We start from the raw sequence: 14,588 nt of genomic DNA, 5'->3' as shown, positions 1-14,588 counted from the left end.
CGCAAAGCCAGCCTCGCTTGTTGAGCTCCGCTATCTGGGAGATTCGACCACCGCAGCCTACTCATCTAAGGTTGCTGGCTGCCTCACGCAGTGCCACGAACGCGTTGCGGATCAAAATCTACGTGTGCTTGCAAAGATGCAAAAGTAGGACAGATGGCGGCGAGATATATACTGACCCGTACCCCGACCCCTTGAGCCCTCGCTCCCTCTCACCTCCCTCCCGCCAAGATCGCCCCCAACCTCTCCTGCTCCTCCCTCCCCAACCCCTGACCCCAAATGCCCGCCTGAGGACTTTGGGCCAACCTCCCAAAGTAGTCCTGCAGGTACGCCTTCATATCCATATTGTACACCTCGTCGTCCCTCAGATCATCTCCATCATCATCGTCCTCATCCAGCCCTGCGGCCAGGTCGTCCAGGTTAGAGTCGAGCAGGTCGGAAAGGAAGAGGTCCTCCTGCGTCTTCTTTGCATTGCCAGAGGATGAGGGCTCATCGTCCCACTCATCATCCTCGTCGTCCGTATCAGCCGCCTCTGCCTCCTCGTCTCTCTCCCGTGGGAACGTACCCGGCGGACCACGCGTGGCATGCTCCCAATCGGCCAGCAACATCTTCAATGCCTTGACGCCTAGCGGGACACTCGTGAAGCGCTGCGGCCTAGCCTTGGCCCGTGAGCGCGTACGAATGAGGTTCGAGTCGTCCGGGATCGGCTCGCCTTGCACCATCGTTGTCTGCAATGAGGGACGCCCGCTCTCGAGCAAGCGTGTGAGGGCAACGGTGGAGAGACGTTGTGCCCAGTACCCTTGGATCGTCTCGCCGTTCTCTGCCCACTTGCTTGCCAGAACCTGCAATCCGCTCACCTCTCCGCCTTCCTCTGTAGGTACGCGCATCCCCTCCAATAGATCGAGCACTGTCCCGCACTGGTCCCTCATCAGGAACGCAAACGGCAGGATCAACGACTGAGCAAAGGTGGCAGTCTTCGCCGTTGCCAGTCTGCGGATCATTGCCTCCAGTAGCGCAGGGAGGACGCTGAGAATCGAGCTCGGCATCTTGCGCAGGAGGGCAATGGTGAAGTCTCCTACTTTCAGGCCACCGGACTCGGAGTCGAGGATGAGCAGGCGGGAGAGGAGGGAAAGGAAGTGGTCCACGGCGCTTTGCCCTGAGCCTTGCCATGCTTCTACGTGGGAGGGGGCCTTGCGCACGAGCTGCGTGAGAGCTCCAATCCCATTTTGGAGAACGTCTCGATCTTCGCTCCCTTGCAAGGCTGTAAGAATAGGGCCGCAAAGTTGGGCCACACAGCCAGTCTCGGTGACCACCTCTGCTGGTGCGCCCTTGAGGAGCGCCTCTGCCAGCCCAATGGCCGACTCGAGGAGTGGGAGCTGCTGTTCTTCCACCGACGCTGCGACTGCGCCGTCTTGGGCAGCGGCCGAGCTGATTGCCCCGCTCAGCATCGGCAGCGCAGCCTGCACTACTTCCTTCGCCACGCCCGGCGCCTTGTGTTTCGCAAGCGACTCGATGAGGTCCGAAACGACCGATACGAGGATATAATCGCTTGGCCTTGTCGTCCAAGTGTGCAGCCCCGCGCGGGTGATGTCGGCGAAGGTTGAGGGGCTGACGTGCGATGCGGCGGTAGAAGAGTCGCCGCTATCGTCCTCGCCTACGACGCAGTGGATCGTTTCGAGGACGAGAATGAGGGTGTCCTCCGTTGTCTGGGAGAGGAGTGGACCGAGCTGGGCGATGATGCGGTTGGTGAAGGGAGAGAGGAGTGATGAGGGAAGTTGTCGGTAGAAGCTGTGCTCGAAGTGCGAGGATGTGGGTCAGCAAGGGTCTCCTCCGTAGCCACGCTGCGACGCGAGCGAAATCACTTCTTGATACACCTCACCGCGCTCAACTTGATGATCAGCGTCTCCTCTGCGCTTCCCATGTCCTCAGCCTCCAATGCCTGCACGGCCGCATCGACGAACTGCTGAGCCATTTCCGCGGGTAGTGCAGACGCGTACTGCGAGGCGAAGATGTAGGCGCGACCGGTGAGGAGAGGGTGGGAACGTCGTTGCACATTGGGAAGGACGGCTGCGTTGAAGACGCTTTCCAGGTCGAGTGGTGAAGGAGAGTTCGAGCTAGAGAGAATGTCCCGCACTTCTTCGCCCACCCCGCCTAGCACTGCGAGGGCGGCTTCTGTATCTTTCCATCCTTGAGCAGAGGCGGCTTGGTTGACGCTGCTTCCCAGACACTCGAGGGTCGGGCGAGGGTACGCATCGAGAAGGTCCTGTACCAGATCCGCGCAGGCGACTCGCAGTCCGTACTCTACTCCATCCTCGTCGCTAGCCATCACGAACGCATTCGCGTCTGACGACCACTCCTCTTCCTCCTCGTTGGTCACCCGCGCAAAGCCCACGAGGCGCCCAATTATAGCCCGCAGAGTTTCCGTCGGTCCTTGCTCGGTTATCAGTAGACTACGCGCACGATCACCGCGTATTGACTCGGCGCAAAAGTCAACGAGACTGCAGAGGAGGTTGGGAAGGGTAGCGAGGCTGGACTCGTCCGGGGACGAGCTGCCGTCGAGCGGCTCTGCGTCTGGTGCAAGGTAGTAGACGGAGAAAGGCTGTTCGAGCTGGCCGAGGATCTCAATTGCTCTTTGCACGAGCTCGACCTGCCTGCCCTTGAATTGCGCTCGGAAATGCCCCGCAATCTTGAGAGTTCGCCACACCTCGTTCACGAGGGTCATCTGGCCCAGCCGGTCGTCTACGGGTATAGTCTCGCTGCAGAGTTGCGCGGCGAGGTCGTGACCGGTGAGCCCATCGAGAGCTGCCAGCCATCGTGGAAGGACATCGCTAGCTATTGACTTGGCCGCGTCTGGGTAGACGTCTCGGACCATGTAGAGGGAAGAGAGGAGTTGACGGAAGATCGAGACGCAGCGGGCGCGTAATGATGGCGAGAACTGTGCGGGCGGGCGAGGAGTAAATGTTAGCGGTTGCGGCCATGCGGTCATGACATCGCGATCTCACTTCTGCATTTGCTAGCACGGCCTCAATCAAGGGCAGCATGTCCTTTGTTCCCCCCAAGATCTGCCTCTCATCCATCTCGGCGCTCCAGAACTCGGTGAGGAAGACGAGGGCTCCATGTACGCGATTCTTGGTCGTCTCGTCTACCGTACCCTCGACGTGAAGCAGGGACTGGATGGTAGGCAGGAGCTCAGGAAACTCGTCCGGCCAGTCGGACGAGGAGACGATGCTGAGTGAAGCGGCCGCTGCGGTTCGCAATCTGCGCTCCGGCTGGGACAAGGTCTGCAGCAATGCCTGTCGCACGGGAGCCTTATCCTGGGATTGGACTGGTCTACCGTCCTCGAAGCCAATGAAGCTCTCGCTGAGTGGAGACCATCGTTCGCGAATCCACTTGCGCAACGACAGAGCCGCTCCTTGGCGTAGGTCGGTGGGAGCCTCCTGCGCTAGGACGAGGTGACAGAGAGCGAGTCCACATGCTGGATTGGCGTGGAGGGAGAGGAGGGAGCGCTCTGCTTGTGCTCGTACGGCGCCATCGGGTGATATGGTGCCGGAGAGGCAGTCCGCCAGCTGCTGCTCCATGGCGAGGCGGATTATGGTGGTGTTGGTTGGGAAGAATGGGGAGCGCCGCCGAGTCGTCGAGACCAACCAATCCAAAATCGCGAAAGCACGCGCTGAGGCGGACTGGGCCACGTTGTTGGGCGAGTCCGCCTACGGTGAGGAGTTTGCGATCGTTGCATTGACCACACGGTGGCAACGGCGCTACAATCAATCACGGGTCACGCATAGGATAGTGGTCCAATTGAAGCATGGATTGCAGTCTGTCAGACCACAGCAGAGAGACCTCATGGGTAGCAGAGGAAGCACACGCAATAGAATCATGAGGACGTTTCGGTTTCGATTGTGCACTCCCAGATATTCGTTATAGAAGCTACGGTATCGCGAGAGAAATTGACTGCTTGATGGAAGCATTGAGCGCCGTCGTGGACGCTGCGGTCAACGCAGAGGCGCGCGTTGAAGGAGAAGATGAGGCCGATGCGTCCTTGAGGGTTTGGTCCCCCCGGGAAGACGAGGGAGTGCTGCAGATCGTCGGCGTTGACGATGACAAAGTCGTCCTTGAGGTGTAAGCTCAGCCACTGCATGTCTACTTCGTTGAAGTAGAACTCTTCCGCGCACCTCTCCGCGAACCTGTCCTAGGCCTGCCCCTCGGGCACCACACCCCCAGCCTTATCTGCCGCATCCCCTTCTCCTCCGCTGCCGCCGTCCTCCGCAGTGACATTCTTCGCCTCGCGGGCCGACTCAGCCTCGTGCGAGAGCAGCTTTTTGGCTCGGACGCTGTCCGAGAGCGGCTCGCCGCGCGACTTCTTCTCGTGCTCTGCCCTGAACGTCTTGTTGTAGTCGAAAGCTCGAGCTGAGTTGACCGAGCCGGGCGCGAAGTCATCCTTGGGCCACCACGTATCCCCGTCTGGGCTGACCAGCATGCCCATCTCCCTCTGCCTCTTCAGTCCAGTCCGGCCCCCGTGAGGCGTACATAAATTTGCTGCGAGTCGAATGGATACTGCCACGGCCCCCCAAGCAGCCTCCCGCACTCTTCTGCCGAGCAGATGATGCGGAAGTGCTGCTGCTTCCCCTTGACGTACTTAGCGTATGTGAAAGCTCCACCTCCGGTCCACTTCGTGAGCTTGCGCCCAATGAGGACTTTGGGCAACGTTGACGGAAGCAGCGCCTTCTTCTCGCCGCGGAAGAGGCTGGGGAGGTCGGCGTCGACGTGCATGCCAGACGCACGATCAAAGGCCTTCCAAGCGTCGATGGCGTCGTGAAGGGGCCGCCAGGTAGATGTCTTGTGGTTTGCTTGGCTTTCGAAGCTTAGATGTTGCCAGCTGGTGAAGGAGGTGGCGCCGATGGGCAAGACCGTGGCCGTCCAGTGTGGCTCGGCGGCGACGTGCTTCTTGCCGAGCTCGACCGCAGGATTCTTGCCGCTCCCACGATTTCCGAACTTGATGGGGCAGGCTGCGTGGAGGATGTTGGGCTTGCACTCGTACGCCCTCACCATCCCCGCGCGAGCGCGAAAGGCATCTCCGACTGGTCCTCGCTCGTCGGCCGGGCGCAGGCAGACGATCTCTACGTCATGGAAGCGGATGTGGGCCTGTCCGCTGATGAGACAGAAGCCGTCCCACGCCCTCTGGTGCGCCTTGCTCATCTTGGCCCACTCTGCGGCAGGAGGTCGGTCCGCTTCGCTCCAGCGGATGAGCTCCTTCTGTGCCTCGACCCTGGCGTTGAGTCTGGTGCGGGGGAGGGCGCTGAGGAACACGTGCCACAGGTCCAAGGTGGAGCGCGACGAGGGACTCTTCCACTAGTGGAACGGCACCTCCTTGTCCATGCCGTCGGCGATCGCCACGAGAAGCAGGTTGTCGAACAAGGGCCTCTGTAGCAAGGGCACGCAGGGGAGCGAGCTGGGCTCTCCGTCTGTCAGCACAAACCTCCATACGCCCGTCTTGAAGACCTCGACTGCCTCACGGTAGGCATTGCGCTCCAGAATGGTGTTGACGAGGAACGCTGGCTGCCTCTTGTTGTCCTTTGGGTGGCGCCATTCGAGGCCAGTGCTGAAGAGAAGCGCCGAGAGCGTCATGACGAAGGCGCGGTCGGCAGCAAAGTGCAGGATGAGGAGACGCAGGTGGCCGAGGGCGTCGCCATTGGCGGTGGCAGGAAGGAGCCTCTGCCTGTACTGCCTCTCGCGACCGATGTCCACGAGCAGGTCCTTGTTCTGGACGTGGCCGCGGTGCCCCTTGCAGACCTCCTCGCTGCTCTTCTCCATCTCCGGAGCCTCGAAGCACGGAGTGTTGTTGCCGCCCTGCACGCCCGCCAGCTCAACCAGGCCGAACTTCTGGCGGAAGGCCCGGTACGACGCGTTGACGTCCACCGTGTTGCCCCTGTATCTCTGCTCGCGGGCCTCGAAGCTGTTGAGCAGGGTCGCCCAGATGCTCTCGAGGGTGGCTCGCTGCTGCCATGCCGCCGCGTCAAGGCGCTCAGGCGAGAGGTCGTGGTACAGCGGGAAGATGAGCACATAGTCGCCTTGGCGAGCCGCGTCGTAAAAGTGGTTCCTCGTGAGCTTGAGGAACGCGTCGACGAAGTGCTCCACGAAGCGGTAGTGAATGCAACCCGTCCTGCCCAGGTACCACTCTGCGAGCAACCCATCTTTGAAGACAATGCCAAGGTAAATGCCCGCACCCATCAGACTCGGACCGCCGTGGAGAAGGCTTCCGCCGACCCAAGAGTTGCAGGATAGCTCGCTCTGGCGGAGCCACCAGTCGCCGTCGCGAAGGGCATCGGGATGGTGGTGAAGAGGAGGAGGAGGAGGAGGAGGAGGAGGAGGAGCCGGTGTTGGGTGGTGGGATTTCGTGCTAAGCACTTATTTGTGGAGCAATGGGCGTGTCTGGAGGAGACGCGGTTGCGCTGCTATTCAAGTGAGCATCTTGAAAACTGAAGAATGGGAGTACCACGCCGCCATCGTCCACGTCGCCTCATGTTGCCGGTGATGATTGCAAGGATGGGGCGGATGAAAGGAAAGGAGAAAGGCTGAGCGACCGGCCAGCTCGACAACACCTACGCGGGAGCTGATTGGGCGGCTGGGGCGCTCAAAAGCCACGCGACGCAGTCCGCTCGCTAGCGTGCACGAGCCACTCGCCTTTCGCGTCCGACTTCTTAATTCTCGCCGCGTTCATTGAGATCATCGAGGTTCAAGATTGCTCTTCGACTCGTAGACAAGGAGTTGTACATGAGGTAGGAGGGGAGAGAGAGGGATAGAGACAAGCTCAAGACATAAACGAGTCGGAAGATCAGAGAAATGCCGCTCTGCGCGAGGGCGGAAGGATGGGTATCTTGAACACGCGCTCGATCAGTGAGAGGAGCTCGCCGACCCCGTCTCGTGAGCTACGGCGTCGTTCTTCTCGTTCTCGGCGCCGCGAGAGGGAACCTTGCCCTCCTCGGAGAGCATATTGTCGTAAGCAAGCAAATTGCCCGAAGTGTCGTATCGGCGCGGCGTGTTCTTCTCGATGCGGACGACGTCGTAAGGGTTCAAAATCGAAGCCTGCGCAAAGATGCCATCCATCTCCTCTAACGAGCGACCCGCTGTTTCTGGGAATATAGCCCAGCTTGCAATGGCCATGGCGAAGTTAATCACGGCGAAGATGATATAGGTGCGATTGTAGATGGTCGCGAAGGCTACGGGCGTGACCAGGACGACCATGAAGTTGAAGAGCCAGTTGGCGGACGTGCTGATTCCGTTGGCGGCGGCTCTGATCGAAAGAGGAGTGATCTCAGCAGGGTAGAGCCAGGTCATTCCGAGCCATCCAATGGCGAAGAAGGTGTTGAACAAGAACAGGAAGACGGTGGCCGCGTAGGCGGGGCTCTTGTTCTGGGCTTTGGCGTCGGGAACGCCTCCCACGGGGTTGAGCGCCGCCGGCGATGTGGTACCGGCAAGGATGGCCATGCAGAAGCTCATTGCGAAAGCCGAGTAGATCATCAGGTTGCGACGACCAAACTTCTCGATGGTGTAGACGGCGATCCATGACGCGGCAAAGTACTCCGTTCCGTTGGCTGCGGCAACGATACGCGAGACGAGTGGCGACATGCCGATGTTGTTCTCGAAAATGGTGGCGGCGTAGTACGTGATGAGGTTGATACCGGAGATCTGCTGGAACATCTGAATGACGAACCCAAGCGCAGTACGGTGGAAGTTGCGCTCTTTGCCCTGCTTGAAGAGGTCCATGACGCCCACGCCGGAAGCGTCGGCGATGGAGTCCTTGATCTCCTGTACCTTGAGGTCGATGAGAGCGTCGTCCACGGGCAAGCGGTCGAGCGAGGCAAGGACGGCTCGAGCATCATCGTCACGGCCGCGGAGTAGGAGCCAACGAGGCGACTCGGGCATCCCTGCGCGTGCGAGTGGGGGAGCAGGCAAATGGTCAGCAAACTACGCGTCACGTCGCTTACTCCCCTAGCCTTCTCGCACTCACAAATTGTGATGAAGGTGGGAATGCAGAGCAAGATCTGGAAGGCGACGGGCACACGCCAAGCGGCCGAGGCGTGAGGGAAGTTGGGACCAGCAAGGTCCTGGCGAGTAATGCTGCTGTCACGGCTCGAGGGGTCGATCCAGTAGAAGGCAAAGTCGATCCAGTAGCTCATGCAGATACCGCCAGTAATCAAAGCACCCTCGATCATGATGAGCATACCGCGCTTGTGAGGGGGCGAGCACTCTGACTGCCAAACGGGAATCGTGGCCGTGTGCATGCCGTTTCCGACACCGGTGACGATACGGCCGACGATGAGCTGGGCGAGAGAGAAGGACGAGCACTGAATGATGGCGCCAACGATCATGATGATCGTTCCGATCCAGATGACAGGACGACGACCGAGACTGTCACCGAGCCAGAGGCAGGAGATGGCGCCCATGAAGCAGCCAATCTCGTAGAGACCGATGGTCACACCTTGGAGGGTAGAAGCGTACGAGGTTCCGTCTTGTCCGGACGTGTCGATCGAAGGGAACGTCTCGGTGAAGGAAGGGAGCGTCAGTAGACCTCCCATGACACCTTGATCATAACCAAAGAGGAGCTGGCAGGGGGACGAGGCGTTATCACGGTCAGCGCCACTCTATGCTATCTCTGGGCCATCACGCCACTCGCACTCACGAAACCGGCACCCGCAGCAAATCCGATCATGCGGCTCAGAGGCACGCCAGAAAGACCAAAGAAGGTCGGGTAGCCATCGCTACCAGTGTTCTTGTATCCCATCTCGGCGTTGGTTTTGTAAGGTGGCGAGAGGGTGGGACGAGGAGGATAGTACTGAGAAAGGGATGCTACACGCTGCTGCGTCTATCGATCTAGAGGAGACGACGACGGACGGACGGGTTGTCACGACACGTAAGACGGCAAAGCGTGGGGAAAGGGAGCAATGTGGGGGCAAAGCAACTACCTCATTGTCCGATACGGGCGGCTCTTAAGTAGGCACAGCTGACCCACTCTTTCACCCCTCTTTTGCCTCCGGATCAAAAGCGGGCGGGCGGCTCCTCCCTTCGGTGTTCTTGACTGCAGCGGCCGTGGCGGCAGCGCTGCCCCTCCCCTCCTCCGTGGTGTTCACCCCTCTCGTCTCTCGTCTAATGTGCCGGTGTCGCCGTCCTCAACTTTGATGGACCGGCTGAGCTACGAGAGGGCAACCGGCGATGAGACGGGCGATCCGCCGCCGCAACAAGAGTAGCGACGAGACAGACACACGGGCGAGAGCGTGGGTGAGGGAGATAGCGAGGGCAAGCGCGGGGCACCGACCGCGCTAAACTGGATCCGGGGGTGGGCTCGCGAGCATCAGACGACTACAAACGAGCGCCATCTCCTTCGTCCCTGCGCCTGCAAGCTGCTTCTTTTCGATGCGGAGCGGGCGCGAGCGAGCGCGAGACTGACTGTCGTAAAGCCGGCGCTCCTCTGGTCTTGTTTTGCCGATCCTTACACTCAGCCCTCCGCCCTCGTCTTCATTGGGTGCCAAGGTCCGGCTTGCATTCTCTCCTCCAGTGCCGCACGACGATGACTCGCGCTAAGACACTGCCGCCGACCCATTTTGGATTCCGCGGCACTCACCACTCACTTGCTCTTCGTTCACCGCACCTTGGTTGCCCTGCACCCGTGTTGTCGCTCCTTGATCGCCGCTTCAACGCAATTCAGTAGTGCTGACGTATGCGCAAGAAGGAAAAAAGAAGGATTAGAGGCCGCAAGCCACGCGCGATCGAGTCAGTCAGTAGCATCGTCGATGTCGTCTTTGTGCGGCGAGAGCGTCGTTGCTGCCAAGAAAGAGACGCTCGACGCTCAATGTCGAGTGGGTCGCATTGCAGCACAGCACGCAGGGCGGGGTCGGGTGATGGGGGAGAGAGACGACGACGAAGAGCGCGTGTGGGCTGCAATTCCGAATCGAAATCTGGCAGTCAGCTCAGGCAGGCTGGGACCGGGCGAGCTCATCTCGTTCCTGGAGGTAGGGCAGAACCAGAGCAGAGGTTACAGAGCGGTCAGAGCGGCGAGCGGCGAAGCGGCGCGGGGCTATTTCCCCACGGGGAGCGGGAGCGAGACGTGAGGGGGTGGCTCGTCTCACGACCCTCCTCGCCGCTGGCTCACTCACTACCTCAATCCCCCTGGCACTGCCTTTTTGTCATCACGGCGACCAATCGAGAGCAAGAAGGAGCAGATAGGAGGTCCACAACGGCAGCTAGTCAACGGCGATTCGGCAGGCTCGCGAGCACCCATCGGCCAAGAGGCGCCAACGCAATGCAAGCGTGGGAAAACAAAGAAAGCGGACACTTCAATCGCGCTAGTCGTGTGTAGTCTCAGCCATATTGGAATGAATAATACCATGAAGCAGGAGGTGAGCTGGGTGTGAGGCAAGCGGGCCGGGGGTCCGCGGCCGATTGAGCCGCGACTCCGACACCTTACCAGATCGAATGTCGATGCCGACGAGCGGGGTTGTGGCGTGCCCGCGGCCGCGGCATGGCGTGTCGTGGCGTGGCGTGGCGTGAAGCTACGAAGAGAGAAGTTGAGTGAGGTTAAGCAACGGCCGTGGGAAGGATGTCGCCGGTCCCGCCGAGCGCTCAGTAAGCGTCGTCTGTGGGATGTCAGTAAGCATCGTCTCGAGATGTGGGTATGCTCAAGCTGCCAAGCTACGTTGTGCGCGCGCCGACCGCTACGCCTGCGTTTGAGGCTCTGCGTAGAAGGTCGACAAGCTCTGGGTGGAAGGTCAACATGTGCTCACGAAGCTACGGTAAGGGATCGAGCTTGCTTGCTGTGCTTGCTTGCTCCTGCCATGTCGGAAGTCAAGCCAAGCCAAGCCAACCTCAACCCCGATCGCGGGCATGATCGTGAGCGCCGGGACGAGGACGAACTCTCCGGCTGGCAGGTCCGATCAGGAGGCCGACGTAGGCGGTCGTCAACAAGAGGCAGCCTGCGGTACGGGACGCGGGCAAGGGTAAGGCGATTCAAGGCTTGCAGCGTAGCCAAGCCACGGGTAGTGATCGATCGATGCTACTACGTCACGTCGCGCTAGGTGGTGAGCGGTGAGAAGGGCCAATCGGCGCGTCCGGGTCGTCAAGGTACAGGAACCCACGCAAGGAGAAGCAAGCGTCGCGTCACGGTCGTGTACATCGACATTTTCGTTCCCCACGGGGTCGAATCAGTCCGCCAGGGATCCGAGACTCCTAGCTTCGCCGGTCACCGTACCTGCCTGCATCAGAGTGTCGTAGCGACGTCCCGAATGTAGATGGTCAAAGTGACATAGATTAGCAAGGATGAGAGTGGCGCTCATCGTCTGCTCCAACCCTGCTCCGCTTCCTCAGCTCCCACCACACCAGGCTGACCCTCCATCTGCTCGTCATCTCCCTCCTTCTCCCCGCCCACCTCCTGGCTAGGCGGTACATCGCTTCCTCCTCCTCCTCCTCCTCCTCCTCCTCCTCCCACCCCTTTCGCACCAGCCCTCGCCGAAGCCTCCCAATCACCCCCCCTTCCCGCCCTCCATCGCGCCCCACAAGCATTGCAAAGGGTCCCCACCCCGAGCGGACCACGTCGCCACATCGGTGTAGTAGACGTCCCGCACGCAGAGCATCGCTTCAAGGAGCCGTCGGCATTGTGCGTCGCCACAGGGCGAGGGCGACGTTTCGGCTTGCCGGAACGGGTGAGACCGGTAGGGATGGGCGGATGAGAGACGTCTTGACTGAATGAAGAGGCGGAAGCTATCGTCATATCCCCATCGACTTCGAGATCCTCGTCCGCCCCGAGTAGCTGCGGAACGCTCGCACTCGCATTGATGCTGGTGTTCTTCCTCCTCCCGTCCACCTGCCCCGCTATACCGAATTGGACGCTCGACCCAAGTTGAGGGGCGAAATTGTCCGTGAGGTGGGGCTCGAGACCTGGAGGGAGGGGCTTTGACCAGTCGAGAGCGAGGGGCGCAGGAAGGTGTGAAAGGGCTGCACTAAGGGCGCGCTCGAGGGTGGCGACGTGCTCTTTCTCCCGGCGTACAAGGTCGTCGGCCTCTTTGCGTGCTACCTCGCGCTGGCGCTGGATCTCTGCTTCGTGCCTCGCCTTGAGCTCAAGGGCACGGCGTTGTGCTTCTTCTTGTTCGTCGCCCTCGGCTCGAGATAAGTCGTCCTTTTCCGCCTCGCCAGCGGTAGGACGATCGACGTCCATGCTGCGGCTCTCTGATGATGCCTGGGTGATTGGTGGCGGCTCCGAAAGATCTGCCTTGGCAGCAGCATCATTGCCCTCTTCTTTTACTTTCACCTCCTCCTGATGGTTGAGCCCTTTGCTCTCCTCTTCCTCCCCTCCAATTGTAGTCACCCCCGGTACCCTCCCCACAGCCTCCCACAGAGCCGCCAAGGTCTGATGCTGTTGCTCTTGCTGCTGACCCTGCCCGCGCCTAAATTCATCCTTGGAGGGGGCGACGGCCGTGAATCTGATCGTCACGGGGAACCCTCTTGTGCCCTTCTCCCCCACGCCTGCTCCAGCTTGCGCAGCATCGCTTCCCCTCACTGGAGCCATAAACTTCATCTCCGTCTCCACGACGTCCACTATCCCTCCTCTCTCCCTCACGCTCCCATCCTCCTCGATCTCCTCTCCTCCATCCATCTCTTCCGCATCATCGCCCAAACCGCTGATCATCTCTCGCACCCCAGTCGAGGCGTAGGGAGTCTGCCGGCGTAGCGTCCGTGTGACGAGGGCGGAATGCACAGGTAGGTAGTATCGATGGGAAAGGGATTCGCGGAACTCTACGATGAGGATGGGTGGTCGGTTGGGTTTGGGAGGTGGAGGCGTGGGAGTTACGGCGAGTGGTCGAATGGAGGATGAGGTGGAAGGAGCGGGACGTGCAGATTTTGCCGTAGTCTTGGTGCTGTTGGAAGAAGTGGTAGCGCTTGCCTCTGCTGGCGTGCGATCAGCGGCGCCTGATGAAGCTGAAGAAGGTGCTGCTGCCGTGTTGATGGCCGCACCTTCGCTAGTCTCAGCCGCTGCCTTTGCCTTCTTTGGCTTCGAAGGCTTCGTTACTGGCGCAGATTCGGTGGCTGTGGCGGACGACGGCCCACTCTCTGGCCCTCCCTGTTGCTCCTCCTTGATCGCCTTATCCTTCCCCTTCCCTTTGCTTTTGGCCTTGCCTTTCCCGCTCCCCAACCCATCCTCCCCCTCCTTACTTCCCCCCGGCTTCGGCAGCGGCGGGGGTGGTTTAGACCCTTGCTGACTTTGAGGCGGACTCCTCGCCATTCCCGTCTGCACCTTGAACCCCTCCACCTCCATCTCCTTCGTCACCTTGGCGATCACCAGCCCCAACTCCCTCAGTTGCTCAGGACTAGCCTGTCCCTTTGCCGCGACGTGCAGAAGGGCGCGAAGTCCCGGATCGTTGGCTGCCTTGGCATTGACGCGATTGACGAGGTTGGGATCAATCTGCTTAGCGGTGGGAGGTTGAGGAGTGTTGCTCGACGAGGAGGAGGTAGAGCCCTGAGGGGGTGGGGGTCGTGGGGAAGAATCTGCTGGTGGTGGGCTTGTAAGAGGCGAAGAAGGGCCGGAACCGGATCCTGAGCCTGAAGCATTCGCGGTGGGCCTCATATGGGGTGGCATGCCTGATGGAGCTGGCTGCTCTGCCTGCCGTTGCTGCTGCTGAGCCTTTGCGTCCTTCTTCGACACCTTGGGCGCTTTGGGCTCGCCACTCTTCCTCCCACCCTTTGGTCCAGTCTTCTTGGCTCCTTTCTCCTTTGGCGATCCCTGAGGCGTAGGTCTACCACCGGACCCGGCGACAGGAGGGGAGCCTGATGCACCGGGCGGCGCTAGGCTGGCCTTGGTCATCTCGAAGATGCGCGTATTGGCAAACAGGTGCGGGTCAATCTCCAGCTGCACCTTGCCGAGGGGCACGACATTGTACGTCCCCTTCTGCGCCGGCACCATGCCGTGGAGCTGTTCCTCTGGTATGCTGTTGGGGAATTGCAGGCCGGCTTTGGTACGGTGAGAGTGAGGAGGGAGGAGGGAGGCCATGTAGAAGAGGCGGGATTGACGGAGTGATTGGTTAAGGAGCATACCGCTGCGATGCGCAGCTGATGTGGCTCGACGACGTTTGCGACGGGCTGAGGATTCGGGGTCGCTGTCGTCCGAGTCGTCCGAGTCTGAGGAGGAGGAGGAGGAAGAGTCTTGGTCATCGTTGGCGGCTGGGGCGATGGGTTGCCCGTGTGAGCGAGTGGGAAGCTTGAATGGCAAGATGCTCTCCGGTAGAGTGCGACGATGGCCGCCTCCTGCGCCTAGCCATCCGGGAGGAGGTGGATGAGATGATGTGGTGCCGATATGCCCTCCGAACAACAAGGTGTTGGGCTGTGCGGGCGCATCTGCCGCTGCTGCCGATGGGTTTTTGCGCTTCTTGGCCGCCGCAGTCTTCTTTGCTGGCTGTGAAGGACCAGCTTGCTGCTCGTTGGTTGTGGCTGCCTCTGCGGGCATGGCCATCGTTGTGGTCATGACATGGGATCGAGGTGTTGATGCAAAGGAAGAAAGTGTGAAATTGGCTTGCGCTCAGTCAAGCCACGCCTCCGCCGCTGGATTG

General features: G+C 60.5%; 5 protein-coding genes across 5 annotated transcripts; 1 reads left to right on the top strand and 4 right to left on the bottom strand.

Moving 5' to 3' along the window:
* Positions 1 to 209: 209 nt before the first annotated feature.
* On the bottom strand, positions 210 to 3,601 carry BDZ90DRAFT_279940 (ARM repeat-containing protein; the record flags this gene model as incomplete). Its single annotated transcript, XM_025509227.1, has 3 exons — positions 3,000 to 3,601; positions 1,860 to 2,932; positions 210 to 1,785 (listed from the first exon to the last, which is right to left on the bottom strand). Exons 1-3 carry the CDS (start codon positions 3,573 to 3,575, stop codon positions 210 to 212), a joined length of 3,225 nt encoding a protein of 1,074 aa, XP_025361615.1. The 5' UTR covers positions 3,576 to 3,601.
* Positions 3,602 to 4,186: 585 nt separating this feature from the next.
* BDZ90DRAFT_279939 (hypothetical protein) lies at positions 4,187 to 6,559 on the bottom strand (the record flags this gene model as incomplete). The annotated part of the gene is made up of 3 exons (XM_025509226.1): positions 5,357 to 6,559; positions 4,583 to 5,275; positions 4,187 to 4,490 (listed from the first exon to the last, which is right to left on the bottom strand). Exons 1-3 carry the CDS (start codon positions 6,223 to 6,225, stop codon positions 4,187 to 4,189), a joined length of 1,866 nt encoding a protein of 621 aa, XP_025361614.1. The 5' UTR covers positions 6,226 to 6,559.
* A 329-nt stretch (positions 6,560 to 6,888) lies between these two features.
* Positions 6,889 to 8,707, bottom strand: BDZ90DRAFT_220983 (sugar transporter STL1; the record flags this gene model as incomplete). Its single annotated transcript, XM_025504454.1, has 3 exons — positions 6,889 to 7,922; positions 8,006 to 8,600; positions 8,678 to 8,707. The coding sequence occupies 3 exons, from the start codon at positions 8,705 to 8,707 to the stop codon at positions 6,889 to 6,891; spliced, it is 1,659 nt and encodes a 552-aa protein (XP_025361613.1).
* A 743-nt stretch (positions 8,708 to 9,450) lies between these two features.
* BDZ90DRAFT_183442 (hypothetical protein) lies at positions 9,451 to 10,408 on the top strand. Its single transcript, XM_025503793.1, has one exon. The coding sequence runs from the start codon at positions 9,713 to 9,715 to the stop codon at positions 10,349 to 10,351; it is 639 nt and encodes a 212-aa protein (XP_025361612.1). The 5' UTR covers positions 9,451 to 9,712; the 3' UTR covers positions 10,352 to 10,408.
* Positions 10,409 to 11,182: 774 nt separating this feature from the next.
* On the bottom strand, positions 11,183 to 14,539 carry BDZ90DRAFT_183484 (hypothetical protein). The gene is made up of 4 exons (XM_025503794.1): positions 12,607 to 14,539; positions 12,307 to 12,510; positions 11,625 to 12,234; positions 11,183 to 11,401 (listed from the first exon to the last, which is right to left on the bottom strand). Exons 1-4 carry the CDS (start codon positions 14,501 to 14,503, stop codon positions 11,299 to 11,301), a joined length of 2,814 nt encoding a protein of 937 aa, XP_025361611.1. The 5' UTR covers positions 14,504 to 14,539; the 3' UTR covers positions 11,183 to 11,298.
* Between the last annotated feature and the right edge of the window lie 49 nt (positions 14,540 to 14,588).

The sequence above is a fragment of the Jaminaea rosea genome, assembly GCF_003144245.1.
Source record: "Jaminaea rosea strain MCA 5214 unplaced genomic scaffold BDZ90scaffold_8, whole genome shotgun sequence".
Classification (NCBI taxonomy): Eukaryota; Fungi; Basidiomycota; class Exobasidiomycetes; order Microstromatales; genus Jaminaea; species Jaminaea rosea.
The sequence above is the reverse complement of the archived record's forward strand: the minus strand, read 5'-3'. Positions and strand labels throughout refer to the sequence as shown.